At 35.5% G+C, this 14,236-nt stretch overlaps 1 protein-coding gene across 4 annotated transcripts in view; it reads right to left on the bottom strand.

Moving 5' to 3' along the window:
• The window catches only part of LOC122718568 (protein slit), a 475,302-nt gene that overhangs the window by 15,762 nt on the left and 445,304 nt on the right, over positions 1–14,236 (bottom strand). For 3 of the 4 annotated variants that reach the window (XM_043943704.1, XM_043943706.1, XM_043943707.1), the window contains exons 4-13: positions 7,052–7,123; positions 6,617–6,688; positions 6,316–6,529; positions 5,782–5,945; positions 5,051–5,122; positions 4,853–4,924; positions 4,700–4,771; positions 4,138–4,281; positions 3,293–3,456; positions 81–231 (exon numbers count right to left, since the gene is read on the bottom strand). In XM_043943704.1, the coding sequence (XP_043799639.1) occupies positions 81–231; positions 3,293–3,456; positions 4,138–4,281; positions 4,700–4,771; positions 4,853–4,924; positions 5,051–5,122; positions 5,782–5,945; positions 6,316–6,529; positions 6,617–6,688; positions 7,052–7,123 (1,197 nt within the window). The remainder of the gene's footprint in view (positions 1–80; positions 232–3,292; positions 3,457–4,137; positions 4,282–4,699; positions 4,772–4,852; positions 4,925–5,050; positions 5,123–5,781; positions 5,946–6,315; positions 6,530–6,616; positions 6,689–7,051; positions 7,124–14,236) is intronic. The other variant, XM_043943705.1, reaches the window with a different exon arrangement.

Here is a 14,236-nt window from a genome sequence, read left to right as displayed (position 1 = left end):
GAATTAGGATTCTTTAACCGTTAGTTGTATGGATTACAAAAGAATGTTATATAATTTAGAGGAATAAAAGAGTTACTCACAGGGTGGACGTATAAATAGGCAATTCCTTCGGTATGGAAGTGAGCTTCTTGTTCGAACAATCGACGGTTGCTCCGTTGCAAACGCATGGATCTGGACACTCTCCAGGCAGGATACACTCGCCCGCTCTCTTCGTCAAGAGCTCCTCGTCGCCTAAGTACAAACAGCCGGATACAAAATCTACTTCAAACAATCTGGTCTGATCTGCCTTTCCTTCTCAGGGCCACAGAGCGTCGCTCTCGTGAATGAATCAATGATTTGAGCGTTTAAGCGCTTGAAAACGCAACATCGTGTCTGAAATTGCTAATCTTAATTAGTAGAGCTACTACCTTTCGCGATAAATAATGATTTTCGCTTGAAAATACATGCCATTATCTCGATAAATGAATATAACAACAATTATTAATAATTAATAATAATAATTATCGTTATTGGAGAGAGAGTTTTAATTATAAATAATACACAATTGTTACCGCGAAACAATCTCTACATTGAAGAGTACTTTCGACGAAGATGTCCGATCTAGTATTTCAAGTATTTCGTTTTCCTGTATAATAATTTTAAATTCGAACGGAATCTTCTTCAAATATTCTGACTTCAGTGTTTAGACGTGGATTATATCGTTACATTATCACTGCCAACATCGACGAACCAAAGCGTATAACGCGACGTTACACGCTGTCAGCTTTTACTCACGAAATGACACGTACTGTCACGTTAATGGCCCTCAGGCTTTTATAAAGTAGAAATTGCGGTACCATTATAGCAGCACTCAACTTCAATTTATTATACAAAAACGTAGCAATGTATTAGGGAACTATCTAATCCACGAATATTATCAGGATGGAAAATGTGCCAACTTTTAACAAGGGACGAGCGAAAGAAAATATACGTATCAGGTTATTGATCGTGAAAAAAAGCGTTAAGAGCGTTAGAAAATGGTCAAGCATGGTTATATACATCTGACACGTTCTTCTAAATAATTTCTAGGCTGGCTAGAAAATTCGAAAAGGAAAAATAATACTTTTAAACAGACTACTCAAACGTTTATTGTTAAATAGACAGATTTCTATTTTCAAAAATATAAATATAAATTATTAAATATAATCATCCCCGTTTGGATTGGATTATTTCTATAATTCAAATTAGGTTAGGTTAAGTTTAGGTTAAATTCAGATTAGGTTAGATTATTTCTTAGTTCAAGTTAGGTTAAGTTGGCAAAGTAAACAGGATATCTCTGCAGGAGCATCGCCGCATTCTGCAATCTTCGAGCACACAAGTTTCGAACATGATCTTCGACAAACTATTTTCTTTAATCGTTCTAATCCCAATTATACCAACTAAACACGATTCTTACGATTCACTCGTTTCCTAAGTTTCGTAAGTATTTATACGTTTTATCGATTCTAATTACGAGGAGAGGCGGAGGAAGGGAGAGACGAAGATCCAGGGAGAAAGTGGGCACGCGACACCGCGTGTAGACCGTTATTAAACGCGGGACGCAAATTACCGATATAATTACGCGCGTGTATCGCGGCGGACAATTTGTAATGCGGCGTATAATGCGATGATAAATCACCTGCGCGCGCGTACTCATACATAAACATATTCACCTCGTGAGCACCGTGACATTCAACACTCAATTAACGTGTGAGAGAGACGGAAAACGAGCGCATGGCATCGCGTCGATGCTTAATTTAATGATATCGCCAGCTACTGCTGTTCATTATCAAAATTTATCGCGGCCGACGTTAACAAGGTAACCCCCGTTGCGAGCCAATCTTCGACTTCAATTAATCCCCTCCGATTCCCCTGGAATTTTGATTTTACAACATTTCGTTCCGCGACTGAAACATTTTTTTCTTATTTGAAATAATATATATAATAAATATTGAAATAATAATATACATAAATATCGAGTAATTTATTGTAACATAATTTGATTTTATTAATTTTCGATTGAAATATTTCTTTTCTCATATTTTTGGAATAAATAATACGAGTATTTATTTGGACACATCCAAAAATGATTATCAAAACGCTCTTATTCCAAATATGGAATAATATTATAATAATTTGAAAATAAAAATTTTAAAAAACGATAATTCCTTTCGATCCCTTAGTATCTCTTAGTCGTTGATATTAAAAGATCGAAACGAAGTGAAAGTCTGTTGGAAAAAGTCTGTTGGAAATGAGATGCAAATAATGGAGGAGGATAGAGGGCGTGGATGCGCGGAAAATTCTTAAGACGTTCGAGATTAACAACAACAGGAAGACCGTGCTTTTCCTTTTCACGCCGTTATATTTCACCTAATTACACTTAGCCGAGCAGAATGTAATCTCGTTCTTCCTCCCTCCCCCCTCCCTTCCGTTGTTGTTTCGCGCGCTGGGAAAATGACACCGGAAAATAAACACTTGGCTGGCACGCATGGTGTAGTCGCGCATTATCGTAACGCCACGTTTCCGGCAAAACGAGAACTTACTATCCCACCACCGGTGAATGTAAAATTTCCCGAGAACTTTTGCAATTTTTAGGAAAAAAAATTTAGACGAAACGCTTGAACACTCTCCTTTTTTTTTTTTTTTTTTTTTTGCGACCCATTTTCAGGGAGAATTTGAATTAAAACGGCGATAGCCCGCGTGATAAAAGTGCCTCGTTGATGAAGCGTTAATTAAACATAATGGTAATAATCTGGAACAGTGTTCTCCGGCGATCCTCTTTTCAGTTGCCATCTCATTTCGCGATATTAAGATAACTTGCAATTCCCTCGTCCCTCGAATGAGAATAAGAAAAAATAAGATAAACGAATAAAAATGAATTATTTACCAAGTGTATCGTTTTATAGAATATATGGCAATGAAATTGTTAAATTAAAATTAACAAGTGGCGAAATAAATGAGAGTTATATAAAAAAGAGTTATATAATAGATTGGAAATCATTGATCCAGAAGAATTATCATAAATTCTAAGGAGAAGAGAAAAAAAACATTGCTGTTTAATATTTAAATTATTCTTTGAAAAAAACTTTCAAAGGAAAAAGGATCGGATTGAAAAATATTTTCACATATCACTGACCCATTTCTTAACACGTATCATGAGCGACGATCCCTCTGTTCAGCCAAAAGATGGAAAATATCCTACTGCATTACCGATTTGTATATCCGTGCGTTGCGTTTAAGAGAGAAATATGAAAGAAAATCGGGTCGTGCTTACCCTTACATTTGAACTTGTCGTCCCGCATCGAATCGATCTTCCGCTTCTGCGCCCTCTTCGGCGACTCGCACTTGGCTCCCGACGTCTCGATGGGATGCGCGTGAAGATACGCGTTCAGCCATCGTAGGTTGCAGTCGCAGATGAACGGGTTCCTTGCCAAATGTCTGTGGAGAAACGGGAAAATGTTATCTCATAAAAATCCTCGTCTTTTCATCGATCCAAAACACGATTCTTTCGATATTCATACCGTTATTAAATTAAATCGAAAAATTGCAATTTATATCCAAGAAATTAAATTCTTATTAAATTTTGCGATCTTTTCAAAATATATTTTACTTTCTACGATATAAATTATAAATATCATTTAAAAAAGCTTTAATTCCCGAACAAAAACAAAAAAAAAAAAATCACTAGAAGAGATTTATATTCGCTATGGAACGTATCGATAATTTCGAAAATATCCCAATATCTTTCCACCGCAACTATCCTCTAATACGTATCAATTAATTACCGTACAATTATCCCCTAATAGTCTAAAACGAATAATATCATTAAACGGACGTATAACGGGATTAATTCGAACAGAATCGAACAATTTGCCTGTACGTAAACCGGTGGAGCGCGAAAACGTTGAAAGAGTGTCAATCAGCGAACAATCGAGAGTTCGAATATTCCGCGAGTTCCGTGGTATACGCACAATCGTGTGTATACCGGTGACACGCGTTTGCAATTCGATCCCTCTCTCTCTCTCTCTCTCTCTCTCTCTCTCTCTCTCTTTCCGTGCATTCGAGCGTTAAAGCCGCGGTAATTTGTATAAATTAACGGTCCAATGGTGGGATACAAACAGCGTTTCAATGCTTCGTAGATTGGCGAAAGTTCCATTGGCCAGGGATCTGATGTTGTTATCGTAGAGGGACAACAGAGTGAGGCTGGTCAGATCTCGGAACAGATCGGTTCGTATGCAGGATATCTCGTTCGCGTTCAGCAGCCTGAAAAGTTCGTTTTGTGTCGTCAATTTACGCCCCACTCCCGATCCGCTTGCGCTCAATCCGCGGAATAATTAAACAGTGGGCGAGAGTAGAGTTTATTTTAAAATTGATTCGGGATTAAATCAGGTAGGTGGAAACAAGGAGCAAACAAAAATTCGATCGAATCTGTTTTTCGAATCGAAATTTTTCTTTGCCGAGGGAAAAAGTGGTTTTATTTCGTTGTTGTATTGAATATTGAAAAATGAACTTTCGCGAAGAATTAGAAATATAAAAAATTCGTCTCCGTTTGATAAAAATTGAGAAAAATTGAGATATTGGATTGATTCGAATTAATAAGAAAGAGGCAATTTAAAAACTATATATTTCTGAAAATTATTTATCATTGCCAATAATTAAAAATCTTTTAACATAGACTCACAGCAATTGCAAATTGGTCAATCCTTGGAACAATCCGCTAGGCAGTTCGGTGATTTTGTTTCCGTACAATACTCTGCAAGTCGAGCAAAATTTTATCCGTTAAAAAATGCTCAAAACACTCCTTACTTCGAACAATTTTTAATTTAATACGCACAGTGATTCCAATGATTTCAACCCGTGAAACGCATCGGCCGCCACCTTTTTAATTTGATTGTTGCTGAGGTCGCTGTAGATGGCATCCGGGAATAAAGGGAAAAAAAAAAAGGGAAAAAATAGAAAAAAATTAAACGTCGTCAGATAAAATCGCGTACATGAAGAAACATAAATTGGATTAATCGCTAACGTCACTCACATTCTACGCAGTTTTCTGTACGGGGAGAAAGCCTTGGGCGGAATTTCCGTGATACGATTCTGCTCCAAACGTCTGCGAATGATTGACAACATAGAGGATAAGTTAACAAACTTTCAACGATTACTCGACTTTTTTTTGCGCGTAGAAATTGCCATGGAAGGAAGGGAAGAACTTGCAAATTAATTGGTTTTTATTAACAACAGCGCGACGATCATCATCATAGTGGAAACGTACGTTCAACGTATACACGATTTTTCAATTATAATGCAATTAACCGTCTTGCAACACCGTGGATGTTTTATTTATTCTATTTATTCTGTTACATTTACCGAAATTAATTTAACAGAGAGTGTGTAGAATAAACTTAATCATATTTCATTCATCGAACAATCTATTTTCTTTTTTCTTTCTTTTTTTTTCATTAAAAAAATTTTAACCAATTCCGATCCTGAAATTTGAATTTCATTCCTTTGAAATTTCATTCAAAAAGTTTTACAGAATTAAATTAACATTGTAGAAAAGAAATTGAATACGAATGATTAAAGTTTCGTCGTAAATCGTTAATCCAAAATTCGACAAGATTTCAAATATTATTCATCTCAAATTTGAATTTCATTATTATTATTATATTTTACACTAATTTAATTATACCGTTATGAAGTTTCATAAATGCAAATGAGAGATATTTGGCAAATTCTACACGGTGGTTTGTGACAAAGTAAATTACGAACAATTCGGTCGTGTCCTCCGGGAGATGAGTGGGTACTTTCGTCAAAGAATTCTCCCTGCAGTCGACGATACCATCAGCGCATCTGCAAGGATGCGGGCATTGCGGTTCTGCGCTGCATTCTGATCCTGTACGCTCAACCGGCCCAGAACATTTGAACTCGTGCTCCTGTTTCGCAAACGAGAACATTCTCCATCGAATGGAATTACTTGTAAAAATTACTCGTAAAAATAAATAAGTTGGAATCGAACACGATGAATATTTAATCTTAATAGCGTTATATATTTTATTCTGCTATTAAAAGATATATTAGCAAAAAGAATTTTGAGAATCGTACGAATAATTTAAATTGTTTTGTGCTCTATATTGAAAAATTATGCATTGGGGGATTGAAACTTTGAAAATAATAATTTATAAAATAATTTAATCAAATTCTGTGGTGAATAGAATGGTAGATGAATAAAAGAATAAAATATTGATCGTTCCTTTTGTACATTAGATTAAATATGTTCGATAAAATAAAATTATTCGATCGAACCTGTACATCGGCGATATTTCGATCCTTCAAATGAATTGGAGAGGCACATTTTGTGTGTTGGCCAAGTCTCGGATAACTTTTTAAATGCCGAGAGAGCCAGGCTAAGTGGCAATCGCAGGATAATGGGTTGTCCACCAGTTTCAACGTTCGCAAATGCGAAAAGCCATTCAACATTTCCTTCCCTAATGTTGTTAATTTATTATTGTTCAACATTCTGCAACAGAGGAACAATGATATATCAAAGTATTATTCCTGTTTAATTGTCGATCGTCGATAATTACGATCATAATTATCCACTTACAGTATTTCCAAATCCTTTAATTCTCGTATTGATGCTTCATCGATGCAGGTTAACACATTGTTGTCGAGTAATCTGAATAACAATGTTATTTATATTTGTATATACGATATAATAATTAAATTAAAATAGAAAATACTCGAAATATTTCTAATTTTTTATGATCCATTGTATAAATATTTTATTTCGATATTGTCGATATTTTAATTGCAAATATGGTGTAAGAAAGTAAAAGTGTTCAGCACGTGAAATTCTAAATCTACTAGCATTGTTGATCATTTCTTTGAAATGTCTGACTAATGTGACTGATACTACTTCATAGAGCATGCATCTTCATCGTTTCGATTAGGTAGAGTTCATATTTATTTACAGAATATCCATTAGAATATTTCAATGATATATTATCTATCTAAAAAAATTAGTTCAGATTCCACTTACAAATATTTTAAAGATGAAATTCCTCTGAGTGTCTTTGGTCCAATCGTGGCGATTTGATTGTGGCTAAGGTCTCTGAAACAAAAGTAATATGTTTTATTGTAAAAATTGTTATCATTGAATAAACGATTGCCAAATTATTTCTTTTAAAAAACAAAATATTTTTACCATGGCGTTGATTAGAAGAAAAGATTGCTAAATTAAATTAAATTATACCAATCAAATAAATTATAATTTAATCAAGATCATTATATTTTACATTCACAATAATTTATTCTCAATAAATATCATAAAATTTGTACTGAAAATTAATTCACGATAATATTCTCCATTAATTCCTTCAATTTCTCGAGAATAATCGAATAGAAGCGTTCATGTCGATTAAGTTAAAGGGTAACGTTCGAGAAGACGTTCACGATCGATCGCAAGAAGTAAGAAAGTTGAACTAGTAATAGTTCAGTTCGTTCGTTGACCTTTTCATAACTTTTATGTCTTCGAGCGAAAGTTGTCTTATGTTTCCAATGGCGAGCAACAACACCGGTGTTGTGTGTGTTCCAGTTTGCGGCCTGTGTCGGTCTCAAGTTCGTTCCGCGCATAATCTATTATTTAAAAACTTCGAGTCGAGTGTCAACTATTACGACCCTTCTGGATCTCCCTTCTCCGTGGAAAATTCTTTGCAGACAGTTCGTAACTCACGTGTGACCGTGCGCACGTGCACGAGTCACGTGGGTGGTTATAGGCTTCTTTAAGGTTTCACGGGGTCGTTACACGAGTAACGAGTGACCATTTCCACGGTCTCACGTGACACGTCCGTTTCCACGAAATGGAAATGTCTTTCAAACAGTGTCAAGATGTCGTTCGTAGGAAATATGGACGTTACCATAAATTAAATTAATAATTAATATCAATAGGTTTGAGAAAGAGAATCGAGACTAGCATTGGACAGAAATGAATTAAGATTGACAGTACATGATTTATTTGCGCATAATGATATAATGTTTTAATCACAATATTGTAATTGTGCATCGTTATAAAAATTGTAGTGAATTTTCTTTATATTTAACATTTTTGTTCGTGTTAAACAGATAATCTTTTAATTTAAATATACGTCCATACAATCTATATCGATAAGAATTTAAACGTATAAAAATATTTGAAAATATTTCTTTGACTTTATAATTAATTTACAATTCAAAATTTGATAAAAAAAATTCGACAAATATCATTTAGAGAACCAATTACGCATTTAATCGAAACATTGGAATTAATCATCCATAATCTCTATAATTTAATTATCTACTCTATAATCTTAGAAAAAAAATATCAATCCAAGTATATAGAAAAAAAAAAAAAAAAAAAAAAAGAAAGGCGAAAATCGACGACAACAATTTGCATCCGAGAAAATTGTTATTGAGAATCGCTAATATCAAAGTAACGCAATAATAAATATCTTCGAACATACACGTTAATATAATCGAGGGTATTAAATTTAATTATACAATTATCAACGCTATCATTAACGTGTATTTAATATCGATACGCGAAGCTGTACGACATTCCTGATATTCACCGCGGGACAGGTCCCGTGAAATTAACCGGAAACTGTTTTCTTAACAGAAAATACGCTTCATCATATTTATCGTCATAATTTCCTCGGTGCGCGGCCACCATGAATAATGCATGGCAACGCAACGTTTTTCGAGTGGAACTCGCGCTTAACGGTAGAGTCAATCACGATAATGGATCCCTGGCTAAACCGGAGGTTCATTTAAATAGATTGCGTTACGTCTCGCGTTGCAAGATCCTCCTGTTCGAGACTTTTCTCCTCCGATGCACGAGTTGAACCAGACGTTCGCGATGATAGGTTAGAGGTCTTGCCGTTTCGTTCAACGTTGACCATCCATTGGCTTCGTAACCTGTAATTATGTCCGCTAGAGGGATCATGGTCGGGGAGAAAGAGAGAGAGTAAGACGAATCGTCGTGGACGAGACGAAGACGTTCGAAAGAAAAATAAGGAATGGGATATTTGTATTTTTCCTCGTGATAAATCGCAATATTTCTCATGCAAGTTGAAGATAATCGATTTTTAAAATAAATTTTCACCATTGATTTATTACTTTTTGTTTAATTTCGAAAAGAATTTTTTTTAAACCTGTGATGCTAGATTTGATGTGATTTTCTTATGTAAAATTTAATTTTACTATACTATATTTCGTATTAATCATTATCCCTATTGTTAGAAGTCTTTTACATAATTTTACTTTGTATACTAAGTAAAAATCTTTGATGACTACGTGACAATTGATTTTCAAATTTCTTTCTTATTTTTATCTATAAGTTTTAACTATTTCATTTACTCAAAAAAGTTTTTTCTAACAAAAAAAAAAAAAGTAACAACATTGAATTACAACTTTAAATATGAAATAAGAAATGAAAATAAAGATTTTATTTTTAATATCTAAAATTAACGGACTCGAATGTTTAACATTTAAAACTAATGTTAAGCGGTACAAAAATATCCTAGGGATTAGAAAGAGAAGCGAGAATCGGGGCTAAGAGAAAAAGAAACCGAGATATTCTGGACTCGAAACATACGGCAAGAACCGGCAGATTTAGACTCCCGCCTTACCAGAGCCAATCCTGAAAGCAATTACCGAATTTCGAGCAGACAGACGTGCCGGGAGCAAAAGGAGGAAAGTCTCGGCTTTTAGCGCTGCCAGTTTCATTTGGAATCGGTGTTTCAGCTTGATCATGATAAGTTTCCTAATTTGAACAAGCAATTTGGTAGCGAACACCGCGCTCTTCTATATATGTTCGTTCGGCGCAAACCGATATAATTAAATTTACTTCTCTTCTTATTTTTCTACTTCCTTCCTTGTGGAACAAACTGGCATCCGGGCCGCTTCGACGTAACACTTTTTTGCCGCGTTTTTGCCTGTAGATTCTCCGTAGAATTTCAATAATTTCAGACACGTGGCCGAGAAACGGACCGAGATTAAACTCCCAGAGCGGCCGAGCCAATCCAGAAAGCAATTACCGAATTTCGACGTGGCCGTTCCTTCGCCGCTACTAACAAAAGGGCCTCGTGGACCTCCCTCGCCTCTCTCAAGTCTCTCTCTCTCTCTCTCTCTCTCTCTCTCTCTCTCTCTCTCTGTGCACAATTCCGAAATGCTGCCGTTACCGTGCTTTGTGCCACCGCGATAAGAGTCGGATGAAACGAGAACTGATTGGCGGCCGTTCAGGGGATCATAAGGGAATTGTTCGACTTTCGCCCGGGGAAAATAGTATTTCTAGCTTATTTAAAGTTTATTTTCGAAAGTTTATTATTTTCGGTATCTCGGTTATCTTGGAAATTAGCGAGGAATTTATAGGGATATTCATGGGATGTAATTATACATGGTGCTTATATATACATTGAAAATCGAGGAATGATTTATTTTTGAGGGAATTGTTACCGTTATAAATTACGAGGGGTGAATTATTCAACGTTCACGAGAGAATTTTGCGGAAAATAATCAAGAGATTTAGATGTATTCATAGTTAATGATAAATTACGGTGTATTTGCATGTAGGTAATAACTGGGGGTTAACTATGATAAACGATGTTACGTATCATGCAAAATTTCTGAAAATTATATTCAATTTTCCTTCTAGTTGCCCCAGTTTCGTTTCTTACTCGATGCATTATTATTTTTTAACGCGTCAGAATTATCGTTTCAATCAATTCCTTTTTTAAAACCTAGCAGCCTCTATTTCAACCTAGACGCTTTCAAAGATACGTAACCGGTATAACGATAACTTTCGAATATATATTTGAAAAAAAAAATCTTTTCAAATTTATCAAAACCAAGGAATTCCCAATTAAATCCCAATTCAAAATTAAATCCCTCCGTAACAGATCTCCGTTCGAAATCGAGATAACGTGACGCGTTAATCGAGGGGCACAAGACTCTCTCGTCTCTTGCGCGACGAAAGTAAAGTCCGTAAATTTTCACGGCTAAGAATGGCGAGACGTTTCAAACCGAATCGTTTTCCATTGCTTAAATCACCGCAACACCGCGTTGTCAAAGCTTCGTTGGGGCAACGTTTGTCCCGGTTATTATCGGCTTAAGTGTACAGCGAACAAATGTTATTGCCTCGTAAATACAAGCTCGTACTTACTCTATACGTGTTGGCCACGAGGGTATATCGCGTTTCAACCGTGCGCAATACCCTTGCACGATGCTAGCGATACTAATCAACCGAGTGTCCGCGCCCCTTTCCATTGTGTCAAACCATTTATTACGGGCCGAGCTTCATCCTCTTACCACCTCGAATAGCTTTCTACGTTTGTAGTTGCGCGCGATGGGTTAATCACACGTTTCGCTCGTTCCCTCGTTTTGTTGCACGCCCGTGGTGCTTAGAAGACACAACGGTGAACCGGTGGTGGTATCGGCCGCGCGTGCAATCGGGGGAATCTCTCCGTGTAGAGTTAATTAATATTTCTAATTGGCCCCCTAATTGGTAAAGCTTGTAAGGAAACCTCTTGGGACGATGCGGTGCGATTAATCAATTTTTAGATCGGGTTAGAAAAATTAAGGGGTTAAGATTAATCGAGTTAATGGTAATTGCTCGATGAATTTCTTTGCCGAGATTGTGAATTACGACTACTATATCGTTAGATTTCGTATTTCATGTTGTTACTCGCGACGAAATTAATTTAAATATTGATTTAAAAATACATTTTTATCTTTGTTTTGACGGTAATTATTCGATAACGGAAAATATTTTGGAAAGGAACGAGATTTGTTTAGTGAGTTGTATTAACTTGTATTATTTTTTCCTTTTTTTGAATATTTAAAGTATATTATGTTATTGAAGTATTTTTATTATAGATGTATTGATCGAATTGTTATTCTATTTTAGTTAAAAAAAGAAAATAAGTTGAAATTTACAATAGTTAAAAAATTTTATAAACATACTCCCTCTAATCATCGATTCATCCTCACGTATTTATAATTTCGCGTCGCGAAGAATGTACGTATAAAATGAATTAATTACAGTAGTTTCGTGTTGGATGAAATTGCCAGTGTTAATAATGTAACCGGCTATGTGAATGTTGATGAAGATATTAAAGTGAATATTAGTTATACGTTTAGTGAACGTTTCATACGTTATATCAAATGTTCGATGTTATTCGAATTTTTAATGAACCATACTTTAGATCAAATTTCAAAGAAAAATCAATATTTCTTGTGAAATATATCTTGTTATGTTTATTTTCAAGAGAAAAATCAATTCATATTTCTTTAAATAACTCGATAAACTTAAGCTTAATAAGCTTATACGCAGGACAACTAATTTGCGTATCATTATATTGCGTCACTGTATAACGTATCCCCTCTGGTTAAATATTTTCCTTTGAAGCAAATATTTTCACCGTTGCCAAAACGTTTCCCCATTTTATCTACGTTAATTTTCATATTGGAATAATTACTTGAACGTCGTTCTCTTTTTCCAAAGTCCCGTTTCTGGACGAGATTATTTATCATGCCATCAGATTTTCAGATTCATAGATTAATTCTCTTGCGTATTTATATCACAAAGGAGAATAATTAACATTTCAAAATGTTCTATATTTAATATAAATGTAAAACGACATTTTAAAAGTAATAAAAAGCATGACATAACGTGCGTACAAAAGGGACAATTTCAATAAATAAAATTACATTCTGTAATTTGATTACAACGCCAATACCTTTTTAATTGGAACCAATATTAAAACCGTGGAAAATTTAAATTATCGTTGTATCAAAAATTTAAAATTTTTATAAACAAAACAAAATTTTTAACCATATGACAATTATTCAATTTATCGAAAATATGGAAATAATATCACACTTGTAAAAAGAGGATTTTACAAATTTAATAAATGAACCAATCCTTTTTTTTTTCCAATTACAACACAATAAATCATAATAGCATTTCGCAACGCGAAAATTAAATGTACACCGTATACCCTTTCCCCAAATGAAACGATCCAATTCGTCCAATTCGTCCAACGTTTCGCGCAAATGGTAACGCGTAACCTTAATAAACCACAGCACGAACAACATCCTAAAACGTCGTATATCCCCCAAGCAACATCCCTCCCAATCAACGTATTAACCTTCTCCGGTTTCCTTGCGGGGGCATCGACTTATCCACGGTGCGGATGAAGGATTATCAAGCGTCCGGATGCCCGTGAGAATCTCTCCGTACCGCTCGCAACATAATACGTTCTTTTGTAAGCTGCCTGATCCCGGCCTTATCATCAGAGGCTGTAGGTTACCCTCGTGTCCGAGGGCACGAGTGGAAGGCCTCGTGTAACTTTCTGACTTCTCGTCTGCCCACTTCGCGCTATGATAGATGGCCCATTCTTCACCCATCCCCCTCCCTTCATCCTTTGTTTCTCTTGTTTTCTTCCCCTTCCCTCCTCTCGTTCCTCCGCCACAGGACGAGAAAAAAGAGGAAGAAAAGAAGAAGAAGAAGAAGAAGAATTTTACCGAGTGAGACGATTTTTACGACTTATCGAGGAGATCGACACGGTAGCCGTAACTTCATCGACACGGAAGCCATGTCCACGTTTCGATCGTGATAATTCGGTTCGATGACTTCTTCTTCTTCTTTTTTTTTTTTTTTTTTTTTTTTTTTCCTTCGTTCTCTTCTTAGACCAGGTGCTGGACTTGAGAGAGACGAGGTGATTAAGATTCAGGCTCGGGAAGTATGCAGGGGGGAGGGAGGGAGGGGAAAGTGGACCTTCGTGTTAATCTTTGGATCGCATTCCTTTAACCCGGTGCTCGATCTTCTTAGCTAGCTAGCGGCTGACTGCTCCTTTGATCGGGAATCGTGTTTGTGATGCATGAATCTTTGGAACGAGTTGTGGATGTTGATTTTAGATAAGAATACGGGATTAGTAAATTATTTTGATCAATTTTGTCGTGTTTTTAGTGGCACCTATTACTTTGGTAGTTTTTTTTTTGTATTATTATTTACGTGTTAATGTATTCATTGTTTCGTTTCGACGAGCGTAATATGAACGCTTCGAATATACTCTTCGCGTGTCAATTTCTGCGAGGAGAAATCACGATTGTTGAAACATCCTGTACTTTCAAGAGATCGTATCATCTTCTCATGAATATGTTTTAAATGATACAAATATATGTGTAT

This window comes from Apis laboriosa, unplaced genomic scaffold (assembly GCF_014066325.1).
Source record: "Apis laboriosa isolate Shangri-la unplaced genomic scaffold, ASM1406632v1 scaffold64_cov150, whole genome shotgun sequence".
Classification (NCBI taxonomy): Eukaryota; Metazoa; Arthropoda; class Insecta; order Hymenoptera; family Apidae; genus Apis; species Apis laboriosa.
The sequence above is the reverse complement of the archived record's forward strand: the minus strand, read 5'-3'. Positions and strand labels throughout refer to the sequence as shown.